Below are 20,755 nucleotides of genomic sequence, written 5' to 3' on the forward strand. Positions count from 1 at the left end.
TTTTCTTCTCCTCTTGGGTTCTGTCCAGATCTTAAATGCTAAATTACCAAAAGATTTCAAAGGGGTTTTGTTTCCAAATGTGTCATTGGTTACAGTGTTAAGTCTGGAGCATTCTGTATACTAACAATGAAGTCTGTCAATTGCTTGGAACTCTGCTGGATGTATTTAACGCACTACCATCTGGAAATATGCAGAACGTGGCTTTTCCAGTTATACATTTTTCCTTTTTAAATAAGCTACACGGAAATTATAGTGTTAAAATCTGAACATGCTTGAAAAAATGCGTTGTACCGGAGTATAATGAACAGAAGGTTCTTAATGAAGTTTTTCCGGCCCGACTTCATTTGGAACTCAATTGTTTCACTTGTAGATATTTTAGGTCTTTAAGAGTCTTGCTTGTTTTGAAAGCTGTAATATCACCAAAATAGTAAGTTTTGTTTTTTACGGTTTTATGGATCTGTGGGTTGGGTGGAGGATAATATAATTGCTGTACAATTCATTATTTAAAGGCTAAGGCCATTTTAAAGAGATTCTCTTGTTCTGGGTAAACAACACGGCTGTTGTCTTATTCTCGTTTGTGCCCTGTGGTAGGATTTTCCTATCACTAGATATAATGTACAAGGAGGAATAGGATTGTGCTAGGGAACTGACACTCTTTATGAAGAGGTCAAATTTGCTAGCAAACTCAAAGGCCAAAGGCTAACCAATTTTGTTTTTAGTTTTATACAGAGTAGGTAATAGTTAGAAAGTGTCATCAGATTATCTTTCTGTGTCTGCACCCTGCTAAAGAGATTTCCCTTCTTTTAACTTCTCCAAAGCAAACAAAACTTTTTATACCAAAACGATGTCCCCACTGGAGGATTCTCCCTCACCTACTGCTCCTTTCGTTGGCTTGATGGCAACTGAAAACGTTGGATTTAGCCCCATTTCCAGTCTTGTTGGCAATGGTCACCAGGACAAAAACGAGGATTTATCTTCCTAGGAGGAACACAGACAGCAATAAAACTTTACAGTTGGTATAATACTTTCCTATAATTTCAAAAACTAAAAAAAGTGTGCATCTACATACACATATTTGGTGACTAAGATCTAACATGAGTTCCTTATATATAAATAGAAATATTTAATAATTTTTCATAGAAATAAATGATATCTACCAGTGACCAGCTTCAGGCAAAAATTTAATTATTTTATGCTTTTTCTTTTTTACATGCACATTTAACCCCCCGCCCCCCTTCCTTCCCTACCAATACCACCAGCAGCACTTAGTGATTGCTTTCAAAGGGATAAGTCCATTTCTAAAGTTGGAAAGGAAAATCTGACAGCTGCACTTAGATGCTGGTGCAAGGTTCTCACCAGTTGTTTTCAAGGGTATAGCGAGGAGCCACCCAGAGTGCTTTGCAACAGCTGTAAATGTGGGACCAAGGGAAGAGGTTTATACTGTGTGCCAACAAAGTATTTTAAGAGAAATCTAAGAATAGATACAAACAAGCAGTCCCGCTGGAATCTTCACCTCAGTGCTAGGATGTTCTGCAATGTATTTAGGTTAATCAGGGGTTCCAACTCTTAAAATCACAGAGCCTGCCTATGGAACAAAAGTTAGTATTTAACATTTCACCTAAAAATAACACAGACAGACGTTACAAAACAAGCTTTATAAGGTTCAGTAAAGAAGTGCCGAAAAGGGAGAGAGAGTGCAGAACAAGCAGAATCATCAAAAAAATTATATAAAAGTCATAGCTTAGTAAAGAAACACCAGTAAAAGATTTTAAAAAAACTTCCCCTATAATAAAAGTATATTTATTTTCTTTACAAATTCGGTTCACATGATTCTGCAGGTTCTAGGTAGTTTGAAGGGAAGTTCTAGGCTCGCAGTCAATATCTATAACTAAGTAGGGCACTTATAACATTGTATGGTCTAAATCTTCTAGGCTGGAACAATAGAACGGATAGGGGTGCATCACAGAGAGACAGCACAGCAAGTTATCATCTCACACAGTTTTTGTCAGGATTAACACGTTTATCTTTCCACTTATTAGGCAGATATAACAAAACACTTTTAATGGTATATTTACTAGACCAAAGGAAGCAAATACCAAAAATTCCTTGTTAGGGTTGCATGTGCTTTTTAGGTAAAATGTATAATTTTAATTTGTTACATGATCATGCATGTTTAGCAGATCATGGGCAGAGCCGCATCATTCCCCCTGGGGATTGATGGCAATTCTGTGGATGGCACTAGTATTTATGGACAGGGGAATAGGGACTGACAGTTGTAATCACACCGTTCTATGTTGGGCCCTTTTGGCTTGCACACCTGTCATCTCACATTGTGGCATCTCTGATACTTATTAACTGACTCATGTGCAAGAGCAACCAGCACGTTTACATTCATTCTTAATGAGGAAGTTTGCAAAAAAATCTGTCACCCCTAAGACCATCCCCCCCCCTTTCACATCACAACAAAAATGTTATTTATTATATACGAAATATATATAAATACCTATAAATTGAGGTACAAACCATGGTCTCGTGACCACTCAGTTCTACTTTTCTCATTTCATCTCTGATAGTGTACAGGTACCAGTGGAGCTTGTGCACCCTACTAGGCACAATTTCAGGGAGATAAATTTGCCATCAGTAATGCTTTAGTAGCATTACTCACATGATTAGTATCTTTAACCATGGATTGGATATACAATGATCAAAGAGGCATGAAAACAACAATGTCTGGAATGGGAAGCAAATTTTGCAAAGCATTTGCACCAGAATACTACTTTAAATGATCACTGCATATGTAAAAAACCTAGAATAGGACTAAATAAAGGATTGTAGCGAGGAGGTATTCTGCTGTAATAGATGACATTTTACATGAAATCAGAATTCTGCTTTAAAAGCTGTCTTTGATTCATCCTGCATTAGGATGCTTTTGCTGAACTAGTAATTTTAAGTTGTTTGAAATTTTCTTCAAAGCTTACCTTAAGCTGTATGGTATGTTTAAAACAAAGTTGTTATTGATTCCATTTCATTTGAAGTGGCAGGGGATAAAGAGTAGTGTTGTGTAAGTGAAAATCTTTCCTACTGTAACAGGAAGGTTTATCTCCATCCCATTTTGTAATAAACATACATTTCTCTCGGCGTAGGGCTAATAGACCTGGGTTTCATCTACAGCCTTTGGTTTGAGATATGGAGGGATAAAAGGTAAATTCATTCCATTTTTCATAGTGGAGGGTCCAGCTTCAAGGAATTACATTTCAGTGTTATAACTGATTGTTTTTATTCATTTCTACATCACACAATGTAAAATTTAGGTTTGATCTTGGTTAACTGTTCAGATGCTAACATGGTAAATAAAAAGGAAAGACAAGTGAAATGGTGAATGAATGAACAGTGGTGTGTGTGCCATGTTATGGCTTCAAATATATATTGTGCATAGAATAAGGAGTATTTAAAACCATTTTAGTTTTTTCTGTGTCCCATTTGGGCAGAATTACCACTTCCTGCCCTTTGGATTTTCTCATCACTTTAAGTCCTGAATAGAGAGCATCAATGAAATTACCTGGTACACAGACACCAATAACTACCTGACAAAAGGTGTTACTCCTCACCACTTTATCTACAATGGAAGTATTCTGGCTTTATGTAATAGATTCACACATGTTGGGACCTAAAAGTCAAAGTTGTGGAGGGGGGGGTGGAGCTGTATTGACCTAAATTTCATCAAGAGAGAAGAATATTGCAAAAGTATCGTTTTACCACACACCCTACAACAAAGCCCTGTGTTTATCAACCTGGCCATGAATGACTGAATTGTGGTCATATTCCTGTTCTGCTGTACGGGAAAATACCATAGCATATTACAGGAATACCAGCCTTGTCCTTATGAGTGCCCATGGCAATGGCTTGTTTAATTACAACCCAATAGCCTTTTTAAATAGTCATCTAAACCTGTGTCTATCACATGATAGACTGTATTGACTACATCACATGTAAGATATAATGGGCCCTTCACTTCTAACAGGATCGTTGTTGTTCTTTGTGAAGTCCACAGCATCCATTCCAATTCCTCTTTCCATTCCTTTTCACATAGCAGTGCAGATGAATCTCATTGGTTGCTTTATGAAAACCAGACACCTTCTGGCTTTGTTAAATATTTTTTTATATAATAAACAGGGGTATACAATATTCTTCATGGGACCCCGGTTTAATCTTGTTATCCTGATGTATGTCAGGAATACCATAAAAATACCACATGGGGCAGAGGTGACCAGTTTTCCAAGTGATGTCAAGAACCTCCACATCCAGTATGTGTACAGATGTAACATTTTTACTGCAAATATTAGTTATATTTATACCTCTCCATATAAGTGTAATGACATACAGATTAGTGCATCTAAAGTTAAAGTTTACAGAGTGTTTTACATATATTTACCTTCTAAAGGCATAGGAGTTGTTATATTGACATTGTGTGTAATATTGGACCAAACTAATGTGCTTGGTTTATAACAAATTTGGATCAGAGACCTCATCATATCCTGTTCACTATTTGTTTTCTCTATTTCTCAAAAGCTACCCAGTATGTATAAATCCGGTCTCTTCGTTCTTCCAATGACCTACTAATGACTTCCTCACTCATAACATCGTCACACGCATGGCCCCAGGACTTTTATAGAGCTGCTCCTACTCTCTAGAATGGTCTTGCTGTTCAACTTACTCCTCCTTTCTGTTCCTTTAAAAGAGCTCTCAAAATCCATCTTCTCAAACTTGCCTGCCCATCTTTTTCTGTTTCTTAAAACCATCACTACTTACCCAACATTCCATATCTCCCCTATTGTGTGTTACTTCCCCCACCTCCTAGATTGTAAGCTCTTTGGGGAAGGATCTTCTCCTGTATCACTGTCTATATCTGTGTGTCATTTGCAACCCCTATTTATTGTACAGAGCTGCGTAGTAGGGTTGGTACTATATAAACCCTGTTTATTATTATTATTAATAATAATAATAATAATAATAATAATAATAATAATAATGGTATCTGTTATTTGTTTTAGGAAGAGCAGGTGCAGTGCCGAAATTTTGATTTTGGCTTCTGTACCTTTTTAGTTACTGACCCGCTATTTGTTCAGGTTAGGAGTTTTGAGCTTGGGCTTCAGTTATCCAAAGAGTTATAATCCTGTTTGCCCCCTTCCCCTGACCTAAACTAGCAAATCTTCCCTCTCCATGATGCATACCTACCAAGATACAACAGCCATGGTTTACTTTTTGCTTCTATGGTTATGTTTCTGGAGGTCACAGGTCTCAAAGAAGGGGCTGACTGGACTGTGAAGACATGCAGAGCTGGACATAAACAAAGGAAGCACAACCCTCTGATCTTGATAAGTTTGCATCTGCGGAGGGGGAGGGTGGGTTATTTTATGTCAAGGAGAGCTGGCAAACATGACAATTGTCCTTTGTTTTAATTTGTTTTAAAATGCACCAATTCTATAAGGCCAAATGTAATATTTGGATGAAGTGGACAAAAGTATATAAACCAGAAAACAACTTTAGAACTAAAAACTTTCTAGAACTTATTTATCTACATATTTTTTGGGTTTTCCACCAGGTACATCATATGAAATCTATTATAGGACAGGTAAATCCTAGCTTTGTATATCCTAACAATAAAACTGTAAAGCGTCGGTTTCATGGACACTGCATATTCCAGCGGCCTGCCTTGAACTTCCATGTGCCTCACGTCTCACAAACTAGATTGTAGGTTTCAAGCATAATCGTCTTCATTATTCTATTTACAGCAGCAAAACTAGGTCACCGGTGAAGAGTTACTGGTTATTCTTGACTCTCCTGTCCAGAACAGTTGAGCTTCTCACAATTGTGTAAATGCTCTTTGGTCTGTTGAAACATATTAGTTGTGATCTATATACACAAATATTGTATGAGATGTAAGTAATAAGGGTTGGTTCACAAAGAGTGGTGCTGCATGTATTATCTGAAATGAAGGCTGCTACCAAAATTGTCCCTTTTAGTGATTCTTATTTCCAGGGATCTGCATTGCAGACTATAACTGTAGCAAATAGAACATACAATGAAATAAAAATATTGATTTAGTAAGGCATTGCAGAGTGAAGTGAGAACATGCATAGCGTAATAATCCCCAAAAACCAGTCAGCTCACAGTACTCAGATAAACTCAAGTGGTGTGTTCCAGATATTCCAAACCCAACGCTGACAAAACAAATGTCATCCAACAATCCTTTATTTTACTAGATAGAACACAAACTTACTGATCCCTAGATGTGGTGGCTGCACTTACAGTACCTAAGATTAGTCCTTTGTGTAAGTATATTATTTGCCTGCATGCTTTTCATTCCTGTCAATCACTCCTTTAACTGGGTCTATACAATAAGTGGAACCCAAAACATGTATGAGTAATCTTTGTCCCCTAGGCAGAGAAGCTAGAGAATGACTACAACAAGTACTACCCCGCATGAAGCATTTATACCTGTGAAACCCAAGAATGGGGCTATAGAGGTCAGTTCGGTTTGGCCTCACCCTTCCTGTATAAAACAGTTCCAGACAACAACTGCAGTGTGGTGTACTGTCCTAGTAGCTAATTTGGTCTAGCACTTGACATTGTAAAAATAATCTGTCTTCTTCCAACCCTATACTACAACATGTTGCTGTACAATATATTGAGTATAGAAAAAAACATGCTTTTGCTTCAGATTTGCTCTGCTTTTTTCTAGGTCTTAGTTTTGCCTACATGTCTAACTTTTAAAGCCATGAACTTTTGCAGGTATTTTTGGCAGCATAATAGTTTTCTACAAGACTCACTGTGTTGTATCTCTCTGTATACCTTTTATGGAGAAAGTGTAGCAGACAGCACACAAAATGCCCAGTAGCATCGTCTTATAATTACCATTACGTTTCTGTAAAATGACATGAAATCTTAGCATTTAATAAAAGGAAAATACACATAAAATGAATCACTTCATGGCAAATCTATTACTTTGAGGTTTTTATTGCCATTTGTTTGCCTGCATTAGATCAAGCATTCTTTACAGTAGGCCTAACAGATAAAATTTATGTGATTCCTTTCTGCAGAAAGTGTAAATTATCAGAAGAATTAGGATAAATTAATTCTCGAAACAACCTACAGGATGTTCTAAGTAAGAGCTGTGACTGTTTTAGCAAATTTACAGGCAAACTGGGAATCCCCTGTTTCTGAGCCTTTTGTGTAACACACAAAATAATCCTTCCATTTTCAGAAAAAAAAAATCTAGAGATAAAATTACTAGACTGTATCCTCCCGTACATTTATTATAGAACATCCTCCATGTACTGTTAGGATCAGTGGGATTTGGAGGGTTGCTATTATTAACACAGAGGTCATAGGAGGTGAGGACCCCTTCCTATTATTACAAGGAGTTGTTCCGAACAACCCTCATTATTAAACAGGACATATTAAGTCAGTAACATTTGAAGTGTCTGTCACCTTAAAAAAGCCTAGATACGTAGAGGGCCTGCCCATTCCTGTATTAGATCACATCTATCACTAAATGCTCCCCTGTTTTGAATCACCAAGGTTCCAGGACTTCTCTATTGATGTCTACAACCTGTTACGGCCCTTGGAATTGGCTCAAAGAACTCATCTGTAATAGTGTTTTGATTTTACAGTCATACATAAAAGGTGTGAGTACATGTTATATGTACAAATCATAAATTGAATCATTCTAAAAAGGAGATTGATACATTTGTTTACACTTTGTTTATACTGCAATTCTAATATGTGTGTCAGTAGTGCATGACCATCAACACTATCTACAAAACAGTGTTATGACATTTCAGTGATTGCAGAGGAAAGCACCTTTACTACCAATGCAAGCAGTGACTTGTCCTGAACTAGATAATCACCCGTGTATATCGTACTGAATACAACAGAGGTGGAATGGAATGTTTGATTTGTTTTTTCTACTTTTCTAACTATTGCTTTTCACCGTCTGCTGCACTGTTGCAACCAATTAAATGTTTGCGTAGTATGGCAAGGTTGGTGAAATCTGATTCTAATTTACCAGATTTACCAACAACTAGGTTGTCTGAAGACCTGCTTGATTGTGCCCCAGATGGATACACCCTGAATAGATTGTAGGAAGATGAAGAAGATTCTCATACTACATAGGATTTCACTTCATTTATAATACTCTTCAGGTTATTCCATAAACCAAAGGCCGAAAAGTATATTCAACTAATTACATACAAATGCTCAACAACCATAATTTTTAAACACCAAGCGGCAATTGCTCATTTGTATGTCACCAATAGAGCAAGACTTGTAATAACTATTTAGGAAAATTATGACTTGATTACTAAGAATCATGAATGGTGTATAGGTGGAGTTGGCTTTGCTTAGTATTCACACAATAATACCAACCCCTTACAGTTAGTGTATTAGTTTTAGTTTATCTTATGCCCACAAAAGCACGCCCAATAGGCACAGACGGTAAACATATCTTCATCTTTTGCATCAGATTGGCTTCATGTGTAAAACCAGACCTCTCACTTTTGTAACTTACGCACATGCAAAAATGAAATGGAAGTAAATTGTTTATGGTAGTATAGTCAGTCGGTTCCTCTAAACTCAGTAACTCACTCTGGCAGCTTTATTAATATGTTCCTAGTTCTGACAGTCTTTTCAGCTTGTAGCACTTTGTTTTTGACTTAAGCGTCTGGGGGGTGTTGGATAAGTTGTGCTTTTGTCTCTTTGTAGCCCTGCCAACTCGGAGCATTTATACAGAACATAAACCAAGAAAGCCTCTCTGACTCCGTAATTACTTCTTACCATCACTGAGATGGAGTGTTTGCTGGATAAGTGCGTAATTAATACAAAGGCACACAGTTCTGCCCCCCTTAGACTGTCAGCATCCGCTGTGTTTTGTGTTCCAGTAACAAGCTAATGCAGGAAAATCCCTGTGCAGTCTATCACGTTATTTCTATCAGTCCTTCCTGGTGACAAATTCTATTGCAATCATCAGCTACTCAAGGTGGCTTGGTGATTTTAATTATCCATGAAACTGGTAGGTTGTGCCACTTAAAGTACAAATGTTCAAGTATGCATCCCCAAGACCACATAACCAGAATTATGGCTGCTCTATATTTTGCTACTACCTTTTAGGTAGCACTGGATTACCGTATACGCTATAAAGAAAACTAAAAGGGGTGAAATACTATGATTTGGTACTGGAACATTCTTTGCTCCTACTACAACTGGCATTCATCTTTAGGTTTTGGATGGGCCCTGGGTGTCCTCACATACAAGGGGGTGCTGAGAAGTTCCTGGCTTTGCCCAGAAAGAAGAGAACCAGAGTTAGGAAATAACTTTAATATAATAATTTATTCAACATATTCTCCCCTGAGACTGATGCACTTGGTACAGCGTAGTTGCAGCTTTTCTAGATCGTTTGGCCGCAAACCAGCTCTCAGCAGCATCTTTGACGTCAGAAATGTCCTCAAAACATTGCCCCTTCAGGTGTTCAAATTTGGGAACAGATAATTCAGATAAGTCTGAAGGGGCCAGGTCAGGTGAGTAGGGGGGATGGTGGACCAATTGGAAACCCAGGGTGTTCAATTTGGCAGCCACAAGGTTTGACATGTGCGCAGGTGCATTGTCCTGCAAAAAAAAAGAATCCCTTTGGTCAACTTTCCACGGCATTTCATCTTAATTCAATCCTTCAGCTGGTCCAAGAGGTTAGCATAATACTGTCCGGTGATACTAGAGCCCTGAGGTAGGTAGTCCACCAACAGAATTCCGTCTTTGTCCCAGAAAACTTACGCCATGACTTTTTTGTCCCGATTTCTGGGTTCAGAACTTCTTTGGCCGCGGGGACCCGCTGTGGCATTGTTCCTTTGACTGCTTCTTGGTTTTAGGATCATAGATGTGGAGCCAGGTTTCATCCTGAGTCACTAACCTAGCCAAAAAGTCCTGTGCAGCTTCAAAATGGGCCGAAACGGCTTTGGATGCTTTAACTCGTTCCTTCTTCTGATCACTGTTCAAACTTTCGGCACCCACTTTGCTGAAAGCTTGTTGCATGTCCAGGATAGTGGTGATAACAAACCCAACACACTCCAGTGAGATGTCAAGTATCTAGGCTATCTTTTTTACGGATATTCACCGGTCCTTAATAAATAGCTCATGGACCGCATCGCAGGTTCCGGGTCAGTGCCCGGGGGGCGCCCACTGCGGGGCTCATCTTCAACAGGGAAATGCCCAGTCTTGAAACAAGATATCCAGGTTTTGACAGTGCTGTAGGAAGGACACTTCTCCCCCAGTGTTTGTGACATCTCAGTGTGAATGTCCTTTGCTGACTTTCCCTGGAGAAACAAAAACTTCATGATGACCCGTAACTCCATCAATGTGAAACTTGCTTGTGCCTCTGCCATCACAGCTTCTCACTAAAAGAAAAAACAGTTTTGAGAATTGCAAAGACCTGATATTTGCACAGTTACATACTAAGACATTAGGCTGTCATATGCCCCCACACTCATTTTTCTATTTAATCTGGAAGGGAGCAAAGCCAAGAAATTCTTAGCACCCCCTCGTACAATACACAGGTTCTGGTCCTGCATTGTAGGGCATGACTTCAGTGCTTGTAACTTCAGCACAGTGTACTGCAGAGACATGGCTATAGAGAGTGGTCATATACCAAAGGGAACTTAAACGAGCGAGGAAATAGGATAAGTAGAAGTCTATTTTAGGAACCCCACCCCAGACAAAACTGAACATTTAAAAATATGGTGTTAGGTGTTCTACTCTACATTATAACATTTTACGCTGATATGAAGGTTGTTTAACCTCCATAAACATTTTTATCCTTTTCAATATAAACCTTTATCTATTCCGGATTCCAATTACAGCTTTGTATTTATTATTTTATATTCTCTCATCTGTGTTTACATGGTGCTAGTTCAATCACGTGTTTTGCTTTGTCTTTGTCTCAGGATATTTATGTGGGTAGTAGAAGGAAAAAAAAGATACAAAATTGTGTGTAAATGCGAAAGGCTTCTGTAGGTTTAATGGCCTTGTACCTCAGGATATTGTTTCCTCCGAGTTGTATACTGCATCTAAATTCACATAGGAATCTGCTTTTTTTGTGTTTACTTGGCTAACTTTTGATTGTGACTACACTTCACCCTATGTTTTGTTCTCTCCTTTCTGCCTGCTAGAATAGCCGGTTTTTCACCATGTCCTGGAGGTGCGGGCGGGCAGGGTAGGGTAGAGTTTCCTTCTTTTCATGAGCTGAATGTTTGCACTTGGATGCCCCAGTCAGCATTTCCCAGCACCTGCTGCTGCTTTGGCTAGGTAACTCTCTGCTGACTTTAGGTGTGTTTACTGATCTCCTGATTGCTGCACAAGGTGATCAGACAAGTAACATGTCCTGTCCTGTCACTGGAATAACAGATATATTGCTTCACAGACAGGTCATGATAGCGTACTTAGATTTGATGTCACCTCCCTGAACACCTCCATTATGTACTTTGGAAAGCAGACATACATAGATTGCTGCCTCCACAGAATCTGGCCTAGCATTCACCTTAAACTGGCCATACACTTTTATATCTGTATAGATAAAGAGTCAATATTTCTTCCATATCATATGACAAATAGAATGAAATTCATTGTTTACCTGGATTATGCACTACTGAAAATTCTAGCAGATTTTAGAAATCTGAGTATCAATAGAAACCACTGTTCTAGGTTGTATTATCACAAGCACCTCACAATCACATTCAATTATCAAATGGTTAATAGAATCCATTCACATACAGTATTCTCCCCAGAAATGTTGGGTGGGAAGAAGCTGTAGGTGCGTGGTAGCCCCTGTATTGTAACCAAACTTTTCAGCATCCACCAAAAACAGCCGAGTGGTTGCTAAAAACTGCCGGGTGGTGCACCTGGCTATAAGAGGCTGGGGCGAACAATGATTTACAACAGCAGATTATTATGGTGTACCTTGACATGTTTTACACAGAATTATATATTCATCACACTTACAAGGTTTTATAAATAAGCATGCCTTTGTGTGATGATTCAATGTGCTCTTTATTAAACCAGTGATCTATGGTAATCGATTTTAAATAAAATGTAAATTCAGTTAATAAATTAAAATATTTAATGCTTGGATGTGTTTTTTTTTAATTTTGAGATTAACACAGGCTGAGGTGATTTTCATCCCACTACTTCAAGGCTACTTGTGCTAAAACAACCTCATGGTGACATTTGTCAACATCCTCAAATTTTGGAAGGAGGGGGTGGGCTGGTTTGATCATTGCTTGCAGTGAACTCCATTGACATGCTCATTGTATTATCCCCCAGGCACAGAAGCCTATGTGTCTGCTCTGCTGTTAACTATTTGATGGCCAGAATGCCACGAATAGAACTCAAAGTGGCTTTATCTGATTGCAAAAACCACTTAATATGTAGTAGTGAATATTAGAAAAGAAAAGTGAAATTGGATTTGGAAATATAGATACTTCTCCTTTACTTCAAGCTACATTTGTTGTCCTGCTTAGTTTTCATTCCCCCTTTTTATGTGGCTGCCTCTTTAGAGTTAGAATTGGATCCTAGTCAGAAATAACCCAAGTGTGAGCAGCAGTAATGGTTGCATTAGCCACACTTCAATTGTGTTATATATATATATATATGTAAATATATATATATATATATATATATATATATATATATATATTATATATATATATATATATATATATATATATATATATATAGTGGAAAATTACATGCAATAGTGCATTAGTGTATGATCTGACCTTTATCCTCAGTATTTGAGTGACACATTACTTAGTCAGCTTCAGTGTCAATAGGTTTCCCAAGTCATACTTGTGCATCTGCTGCAGTGAGTGGGTGTCCCAGTGGGGAATGTGGCGCTCTGTAAGCCGTCACTCACAAGAGTGCAATAAATGAGTCAAACCTTCACTAGTTTGATTTTTGTGACATATCCTTCCCTGCCTCTACCCAGAGGGTGGTCATGCTTTGATGTGACTGAGTCATAAGATGTTCTCTTTCCTTTCAGTGAGAAAGCTGCAATGCTGGCACCAGTGGCCATTACACTGACTGTGTCTGTCTCCTTGCTTCTGTTATGTGTCATTGTAATATGTTTGCATAACAAAAGCCCAGTATTCCCTCACACTGTACACACTGTATCTGTGTGTTCCATTGGATGTCTGTACAAAGCAAACTGATTTGTTACTAAATAAAAGTTGCAGTTCAAGGCCGCACAAACCGGGGAAAAAACAAAAACATTTCTGAACAATTGGACTTGCTTTCAGTCAAACACAGTGCAGGTTTATTCTAGGTGCTTATGTCTTGTTCTTGTAGACAGTTTAAAGTGGAATTAAACTCTAGATATAAAAAAAATGTGATCAGGTGGGTCTTTTATTGCAAAAGGGACAGGAAATGGCCTTCTGCAATTAAACAACCTTACCTGCCTGATTGCAGTTTTATATATACACCTGTCCTCGTTCTATCACAGATGTCGCCATCTTTTTTCCTTCTTCTCTTACTAGTCCCAATCTTTTGCCATCTTGATTGGCTGTACAATTGACTAATGCTGTACTTTAGAATTTGTCCTCATGTAATGAATGTTAATAAAATTAATGATTGTAAGCTCTTCGGGGCAGGGTCCTCTCCTCCTGTGTCACTGTCTGTTATTTGCAACCCCTATTTAATGTACAGCACTTCTAATTATGTTAGCGCTATATAAACCCTGTTTATTAATAATAATAATAATAATAATAATAAAAAACAAAAATGTATTGAAAAGAATTGTAGAAGGCAGGCATCTACTGTGCAAATCCTTTAAAAAGCCTACGACTTCCTGAAAGTCGTTATTACCGCTTACACACTTAATGACATACCCCAAACTGTATTTCTAGAAGATGGGAGGGAATGTCACATGTGTCCTGAAGATTTTGCTGGTAAGGGAGTGGGGACAAGGTGAAAGTAGGTATCCTATATCAGATGCTTTATTTGCTAACAAGTTAAAAGTATATACACCAACATCCATTATACACAATGCAAGGAATTATGGGACTTGTAGTTTTCTTATAGGCAGGAACCTGACTTTGCAGCCACTCTGCTGCCCTCTAGTGTTTAGCTAGAAATAATAAATACAACCATCAACTATCAAAGTTTATATACTGTATATATATATATATATATATATATATATATATATATATATATATATATATATATATATATATATATATATATATATATAAATCTCCAATAACAAGAGACCTGCAGCTGGAGCTTTGTTGGTAGTGACCAGTTTTTGCTGCATTAGAGAATGAATGTTTTGCGAAAATATATATTTTGTATATAGATATATAGCTCATAAAAATGATAATGATAGCTCATCTCATCTACATCATATGGTAAGTAGCCAGAATACTTTAAAGGCCCTGGTAACAAGCTTTCCCATGTTTTGTGCTTTTTTTTTTTTCTTTTAATTTGAGAAATCTGATTTCAAAAAGTTAACCTCATAATCTATAGGTGATTATTTGTTCTGTATGAAATTGGTCAACGATTAGCCCATTAACTTTGGGGAAATCTCCTATACTGGTCATTTTTTTTTAAGTGGATCCCTTCTCATCTCTACACAAGTAGTGCTGCCATCATTTACAGTCACAGTAAACTAATTTGAAGAATAAGAAGTAATCATTGATCTTGTGTGTAAATAAAGACTAATGATATGATTTTGATCATATGTTTATATGGTATAACATAACCCCATTACTTTTATTTTACAGTCATGTGGAGAAAATTACAACATGGCAAGACCCCCGGAAGACAATGACACAGCCAATGGCTCATATGAACCACCTTCCTGTTACCACATCCACCCCAATAAGCCAAAGATCACTGGCGATGTCCCAACCCAACCTTGGTATGTCTTGCTCACAGGTTTTTACATTAATATTGACCATAACAATTATTTAGTAGTAACATAACTTCTTCAAGGAGAGATTCTTCATTCATCATTTTAAAATCTTCCTATTCTGTTTATACAAAAATCATTTAACATCCTACGGTTATGTCAAGTAGGCCCCTATAAGTTGCCATATAACCCATTTTATGGAGAAATATAAGCAGTTGTACTCGATACATCTTGTTCGATTTAGAGCTGTCTGTAATTTGTTTGGGCTACAACCCCTAGAACTTGCCATAAAAGAAATGCACTTTATTGCTGGGTCCATATTATGCAAGCAGTTAGGTAATCACTGTGATGCATTAAAACAATGCTGTAAATGTTACAAATATCCAAGGATACAAAAAAATGAAGGCATACTCCACACTAGAACATGAACAGTACATATATAATCTTCTGTAAGAATCAGAAAGGGGGGTGTAATTAAAGGAAAGCTGATCACAAACCCCTGGCTTCAAGGGCATAAGGGCAATGAAAAGTTCAGTTTGGTGTGAAAAGTGTAACTCATAATGTTATTCAAGGCAGGCCTGGATACAACAGCTAAGAACCAGCTCCAAAAATGTAGGAGTTCTCACCCCCCAGGTTGGCTATATTTCCAATTCTAACACTTCTAAGAGGACATATATGCAGTTGTCTCCCTATAACATTCATACATTTGGTCCATTCGACCCATGCAGACTTACGGTCTACAAAATATGTTTATGTTTTATTTGTACGTGAGGATCAATTGTTACTATATGATTAATACATAATAATACTGACTGTTAAATGGTCCCTAGTATTTATTCAGACACAGATTGATATTTAACATACATATATCATAATGATCTGTAGATAAAATGAAAAACTGTTTTTCTAAAGTGTTGTAACATGGAACAGACTTCTTTCTCCAGACCATTGTAAAAACTGAGGCTATGGCTCACTCTCGTTTGTTGGTTTCCAATAGTCAAATGTCACATACTTAACCACATATAAATTACTTGTTGCAAGAGGGCCAAAGCACACCACGCCAACATTCTAGTAGACTTTTCAAGAAAATAATCAAAAAAGCAGAGCAAGTTAACTGCTTTCTTGGCTGGCACTCCAGAGCCCACTTTGAACTGTTCCATATTGAAAGAAATGGCAGACTACACCTTTGTCTCTATCCTTCTCATTCTCTTCTTAGTCTCAGAATTAAAATATATCTTTCGTTTGAAGGCCTGCCATCCCCTGGCTCAGAGCTCTAAGCATCCGAGACTGATGGTCCATTTCTACGCTTAATCAGAAACATATGTTTTCCTTGCTGAAATTCTTATAACATGGAAAATTTAGTGTGCTTTGTACATTTTGCTCCCCTGGCTTGCACCATATTTTGGCTTTGTTTGAGTATACAAAAGCACTTATAAACACTTTCATATTATTTTGATAAAACGTGACTAAGCAACACCACATCCTAACATGACTGTGAGCAAATAAAAACCTCAGGGGAGATATCGCTTAATCTTCAAATAGTTAACCCAAGAAAGCCGCAAGACCTGCTTTCTTTCCATTTGTTTGCTTGTTTTTAGTGTATGCTGCTTGCGTCGTTTTTTTTTTTCTTCTTTTTTTCAAAACATAGTGTTTATTCCAAGCTCCATCTGTTCAAAATTAGTTAATGTTAATTCTGGAAAACAACCGTGTGTCAACATGACTGTGCAGTGTGCTCTGATACATTTGGTGTGTTCTAAACGAAGGGCTAAAGCACCTAAGAATGTGGGAGTGCACTAATGTGATATAAAACTCTCACTTTTTTGGCATATGAATAGAAAAATCTGTCCTACAACTGCCGTAACACTTAGGCCCACATTGTAACAAATAGCCATTGCAGCTATTGAAAACATCCCACCATGGTTATTGAGATGAAGTAGGGTGTGTTCCGTAGCTAAAACACATCAGATGATTGTCCCGAGATGAACGACTATGTTAATCTCGAGCAAAAGTCTAATGTGTATAGCTGTCTCCGTACATCGTTCTTCAGTCCACCCTGAAAGGTCGATAAAGGATCAATCAGAAATGACTTTTTTTCAGAGGCACAGAGGGATACGTACACAGCTACCCACCAGAAGAGGCCAGATCTCTTTCTTATCTTGCTGAGAAATAAGGACCATGGGTACACCTTAGACCTTATCTCCAAGAGGATCCAAAGGGATATAGGTACAGACATCACAAATATAGCATGCTGCAGAAAATCACACCTAATACTGTAGTATATTAAACCAAGACACTTCATGTCCCGGAGCATAAAATATCTTACCCACCATATCTAAAACTGATGAATAATACATGTAGTATACCATGATAAATTTTGACTCCTACATACTAATAATGTAGTATACCACACTGCAACAGTAAATACAACATTCAGTACATATCATACTGCAAAACACTGCAGAGAACCTTTTGCACCCATCTTTCTAACCTTGAGCTACCAAATACTCCCACAGCTATATTTTCCAAGCTTACTATAGTTTAGAGCAAGGAATAGGAAGATAACGTTCCTGCTGGCAGCTTTCCAAGGTTTTTGTCTTGGCTGTTTCAAGGTATTTCACGTATCAGTTTTGGGTCTTTCAGTGTATGGATCCTGTGGATCTGTTATTTTTAGTACTGCTGCTCAGGGTACAGGATTAGGTCATGTACATTCATACAAGGGTTACTTTTGTGTTAGCAATTATCTGGTAAGGGTGGTGTTAGGGTCAGAACATTTTGAATGTTAGGGATGAGTTTACTGTATGTGTAGTAAAAAAAAAAAAAAAAAAGAGCAGTCCATCTGTCTAGTTTATGCCTTTAACCCTGTAATTAGGTTGTAAATATGAAAATAAGCTCCTTGACCTGCCAGAAATCCAAAAAGTTTCAAAACTTCCTGTTGGGGTGTGAGAACTTTGCCTCTGCTGCAATTAAATCACAAGGCTTATTGTCATCCTGAGTTTTCCTTTTTGGACAATAGAGCTGTATATTTCCATCTCCTTGCAATGCATTAAAAGTTCCCTTGTGGTCTCTTTCAAATTGCTTTTTCCTAATATATATATATTTGTTTCTCTGCATATTAAAGGCCTGTTTAATTAATATTTTGCATTAAGCTATTTTAAGACTTGTGGATAACCCCAGCATTTTACTTTTCTGAATTGCACTCCCAACTGCTCCTCTGCAAACTAATGGGAGTGGATGGGAACCACTTTGCACACGTAGTTGTGTTCACGTTTGCAGTTGCAATGGATTGCTGTGCAGTTCCTGAAAGTGGCACAAAGCATCTGGCCACACACTTGCTTTGACTCCATTGGAGGAAGAAGTGCACCACATCTGAAGGGCAACATGTGAAAACACTCTAACCTGTGGTGCTGCCCCTGCAGAAGTTTGCTATGTGCCCATAAACAGGCCTACTACCTGCTTTGCAGCCGCAAGTGTGAAGGACAGGAAAACCTCTTCATCCTACAGGAGGCTAGGTACATTCAAAACTTTGGGAGATGGTCATCTGACCTTCAAGCTGGCCTTATATGCAAAGTATGGTATGTAATGTTTAAATTTGGAAAATATAATAAAAACCCTTACATACACAGTTACAATGTGTCAGAGACTCAACCTATTAATTTATTGATGGATAAGCTCAGTAAAGCAAGTGGAGTATTGCACCTGACACCCTTTTATGAAAATGAAACAGGAAACCTTAAAACAATGAGAAGTTTCAGTAATCCCTCCTGAAAGTTATAAACACATGCTCCAGACTTTTCCATATCCTGTTGCGAGGAGGAGGGGAATGTCCTATTGTTTTGAGAGGATATCATGAAATAACAGTTGTGCTGGCTTCACAGATCACTAAATGATGATGGAAAATCACATTTATGTTTTCCACCTTTAACACATCCTTTCCACAACAACTTGCCAACTTAGATTAGACTTTGCTTGCTATGTTAGTTTTCTGTACGGGCACTTCACCAGTTACCATGCCAGTTTGGAAGGTGATGTAAGGCAACGATTTGAAAGGGATTGTTGTAAATGAACAGACCCTGCAGTGATTATGAGTAAGATAAACCTAGAGAAAATGCAAGCCCTAACTGTAATGAGGAGTGTAGTAACAACTGATATTAGGAATCAAAAAGTAGAAAAAAAAAACTTTAGCCAAAACTTCTTCTTGACATTTAGTCCTCTTTTATCTTCCACATTACTCACGTACCCACCTAGTAGCCCCGCAGACTTCAGCAGAGCTGTTGATATGTAGTTTAGGATCAACATTTAGAGACCTGATAAGGGATGATCCCCACCCATTTTAAACAAGCATAAACACCACTTTTTTCACCTCATTTTCACCTCATTCACCTCTGTAGCAATAGTCATTGTGGAGACATTCACTTGAATCAGTTTTCTTATTCCCTTTACTTTTTATGGAGAGTAGAATCTTGGCTGTCTACCAACCTTTTGAGTGAGGGCCAGTGTTGACCCCATGTATTTTAAAAGTAACGTTTGCTAAGTATCTAACACAGTAGTGATACTCAAGTGATGCTGCCTATTGCCTTTTGAATTAGGAAAAAAACTTTTGTCCACCTCCTACATCACTTTACTCTGTTATTATAACATAAGGAAGGTAATAATATCACTTTAATATGTTGCGTCATCTGTTATTACTAGATGACTGTATGCAACACATTCACTAATTGACTGTTTTCTGTTTCTAAATGCTTTCATGCCTTCCTTGTTGGTAAGTATATCATTCACTTGTTACAATCAGCAGTATTTTCTCCTGTATATCTGATCTCATGATTATTGGTTCTGTAAATTATTATTGGTGTTGTGAGGTTTCGTTGTGAATCTAAAATGTTGGCATGTTTCTTGTTCCTAATCTGTCTCCTGTAAATTTTTAAATTACTTCACTGTAAGATTCTGGCCAAAAGGTCTTTTTTCTAACACATCGGGGCTGATTTATGAAAGCTCTCCAAGACAGGATAAAATAGACTATTGTGGGAATACCAGAGTGATCAAACAAACCTGGAATGGCTTTGTTAAAAATAATTTAATATTGGTGAAAATTTGAAATGCAAGACTAGATCCATTCAAGGTATGTTGGATCACCCAGGTTCTCCTTTGATAGTCTTTCTTCTCCAGTTGGAGATCTTTAATGAATTAGGCCTAATCTGTGCGGGGTCAGGTTCTTAGTACTGCTAATTTATCTCCCTGTTACATGATCCTCTGGTGAAGACTACAGGTGGCTGTGCTGGGACACATGCAGGAACAGTACACTGTTATCAGAAAGCTGATGCTAGAACAGTTGTAAGTGGACAGAAAGAGGCCGAGAAAGGCTGAAAGGGTTCGGCAATTATGGATAAATTAAAAACTAAATTTAATCTCTGTATGGCCTCCTTCTGAAAATACTAGTTTCCTGGATGTCTTTATGACCAAATATTTTTAGTATTTTGTGAAGCTCTGATCTGGAACTAGCATGGAACATGTGGAGTCTGAACTCTTAATCTGCATGCTTGTTCCAAGTCAGTGATTCAAGGAAGTCAGCAGGTCATCAAGGGAGCCAGCATTACAGCCTATCAACTAGCATTTTCAGAAATGGCAGACTCTATTTCCCGTATAAAATCCTTTCCATCCTCATGAAATCCTTCCTTTGAAATCCACCCATTTGCCTTTAGTATGCATTGCTATCTGGAGTTGCGTGAGAATTCCTTTTTAGCTGGTCAAACGCATCCATGGTTTTTTTTAATGTAAAATGGGTCCTGGCTTTTGGATTTCCACTTT

General features: G+C 37.8%; 1 protein-coding gene across 2 annotated transcripts in view; it reads left to right on the plus strand.

Annotated features, from left to right (window-relative positions):
* The window catches only part of WWTR1 (WW domain containing transcription regulator 1), a 76,329-nt gene that overhangs the window by 36,341 nt on the left and 19,233 nt on the right, over positions 1 to 20,755 (plus strand). For both annotated transcript variants that reach the window (XM_072407883.1, XM_072407882.1), the window contains exon 2: positions 14,826 to 14,962. In XM_072407883.1, coding sequence (XP_072263984.1) covers positions 14,826 to 14,962 — 137 coding nt within the window. The remainder of the gene's footprint in view (positions 1 to 14,825; positions 14,963 to 20,755) is intronic.

The sequence above is a fragment of the Pyxicephalus adspersus genome, chromosome 4 (assembly GCF_032062135.1).
Source record: "Pyxicephalus adspersus chromosome 4, UCB_Pads_2.0, whole genome shotgun sequence".
Taxonomy (NCBI): Eukaryota; Metazoa; Chordata; class Amphibia; order Anura; family Pyxicephalidae; genus Pyxicephalus; species Pyxicephalus adspersus.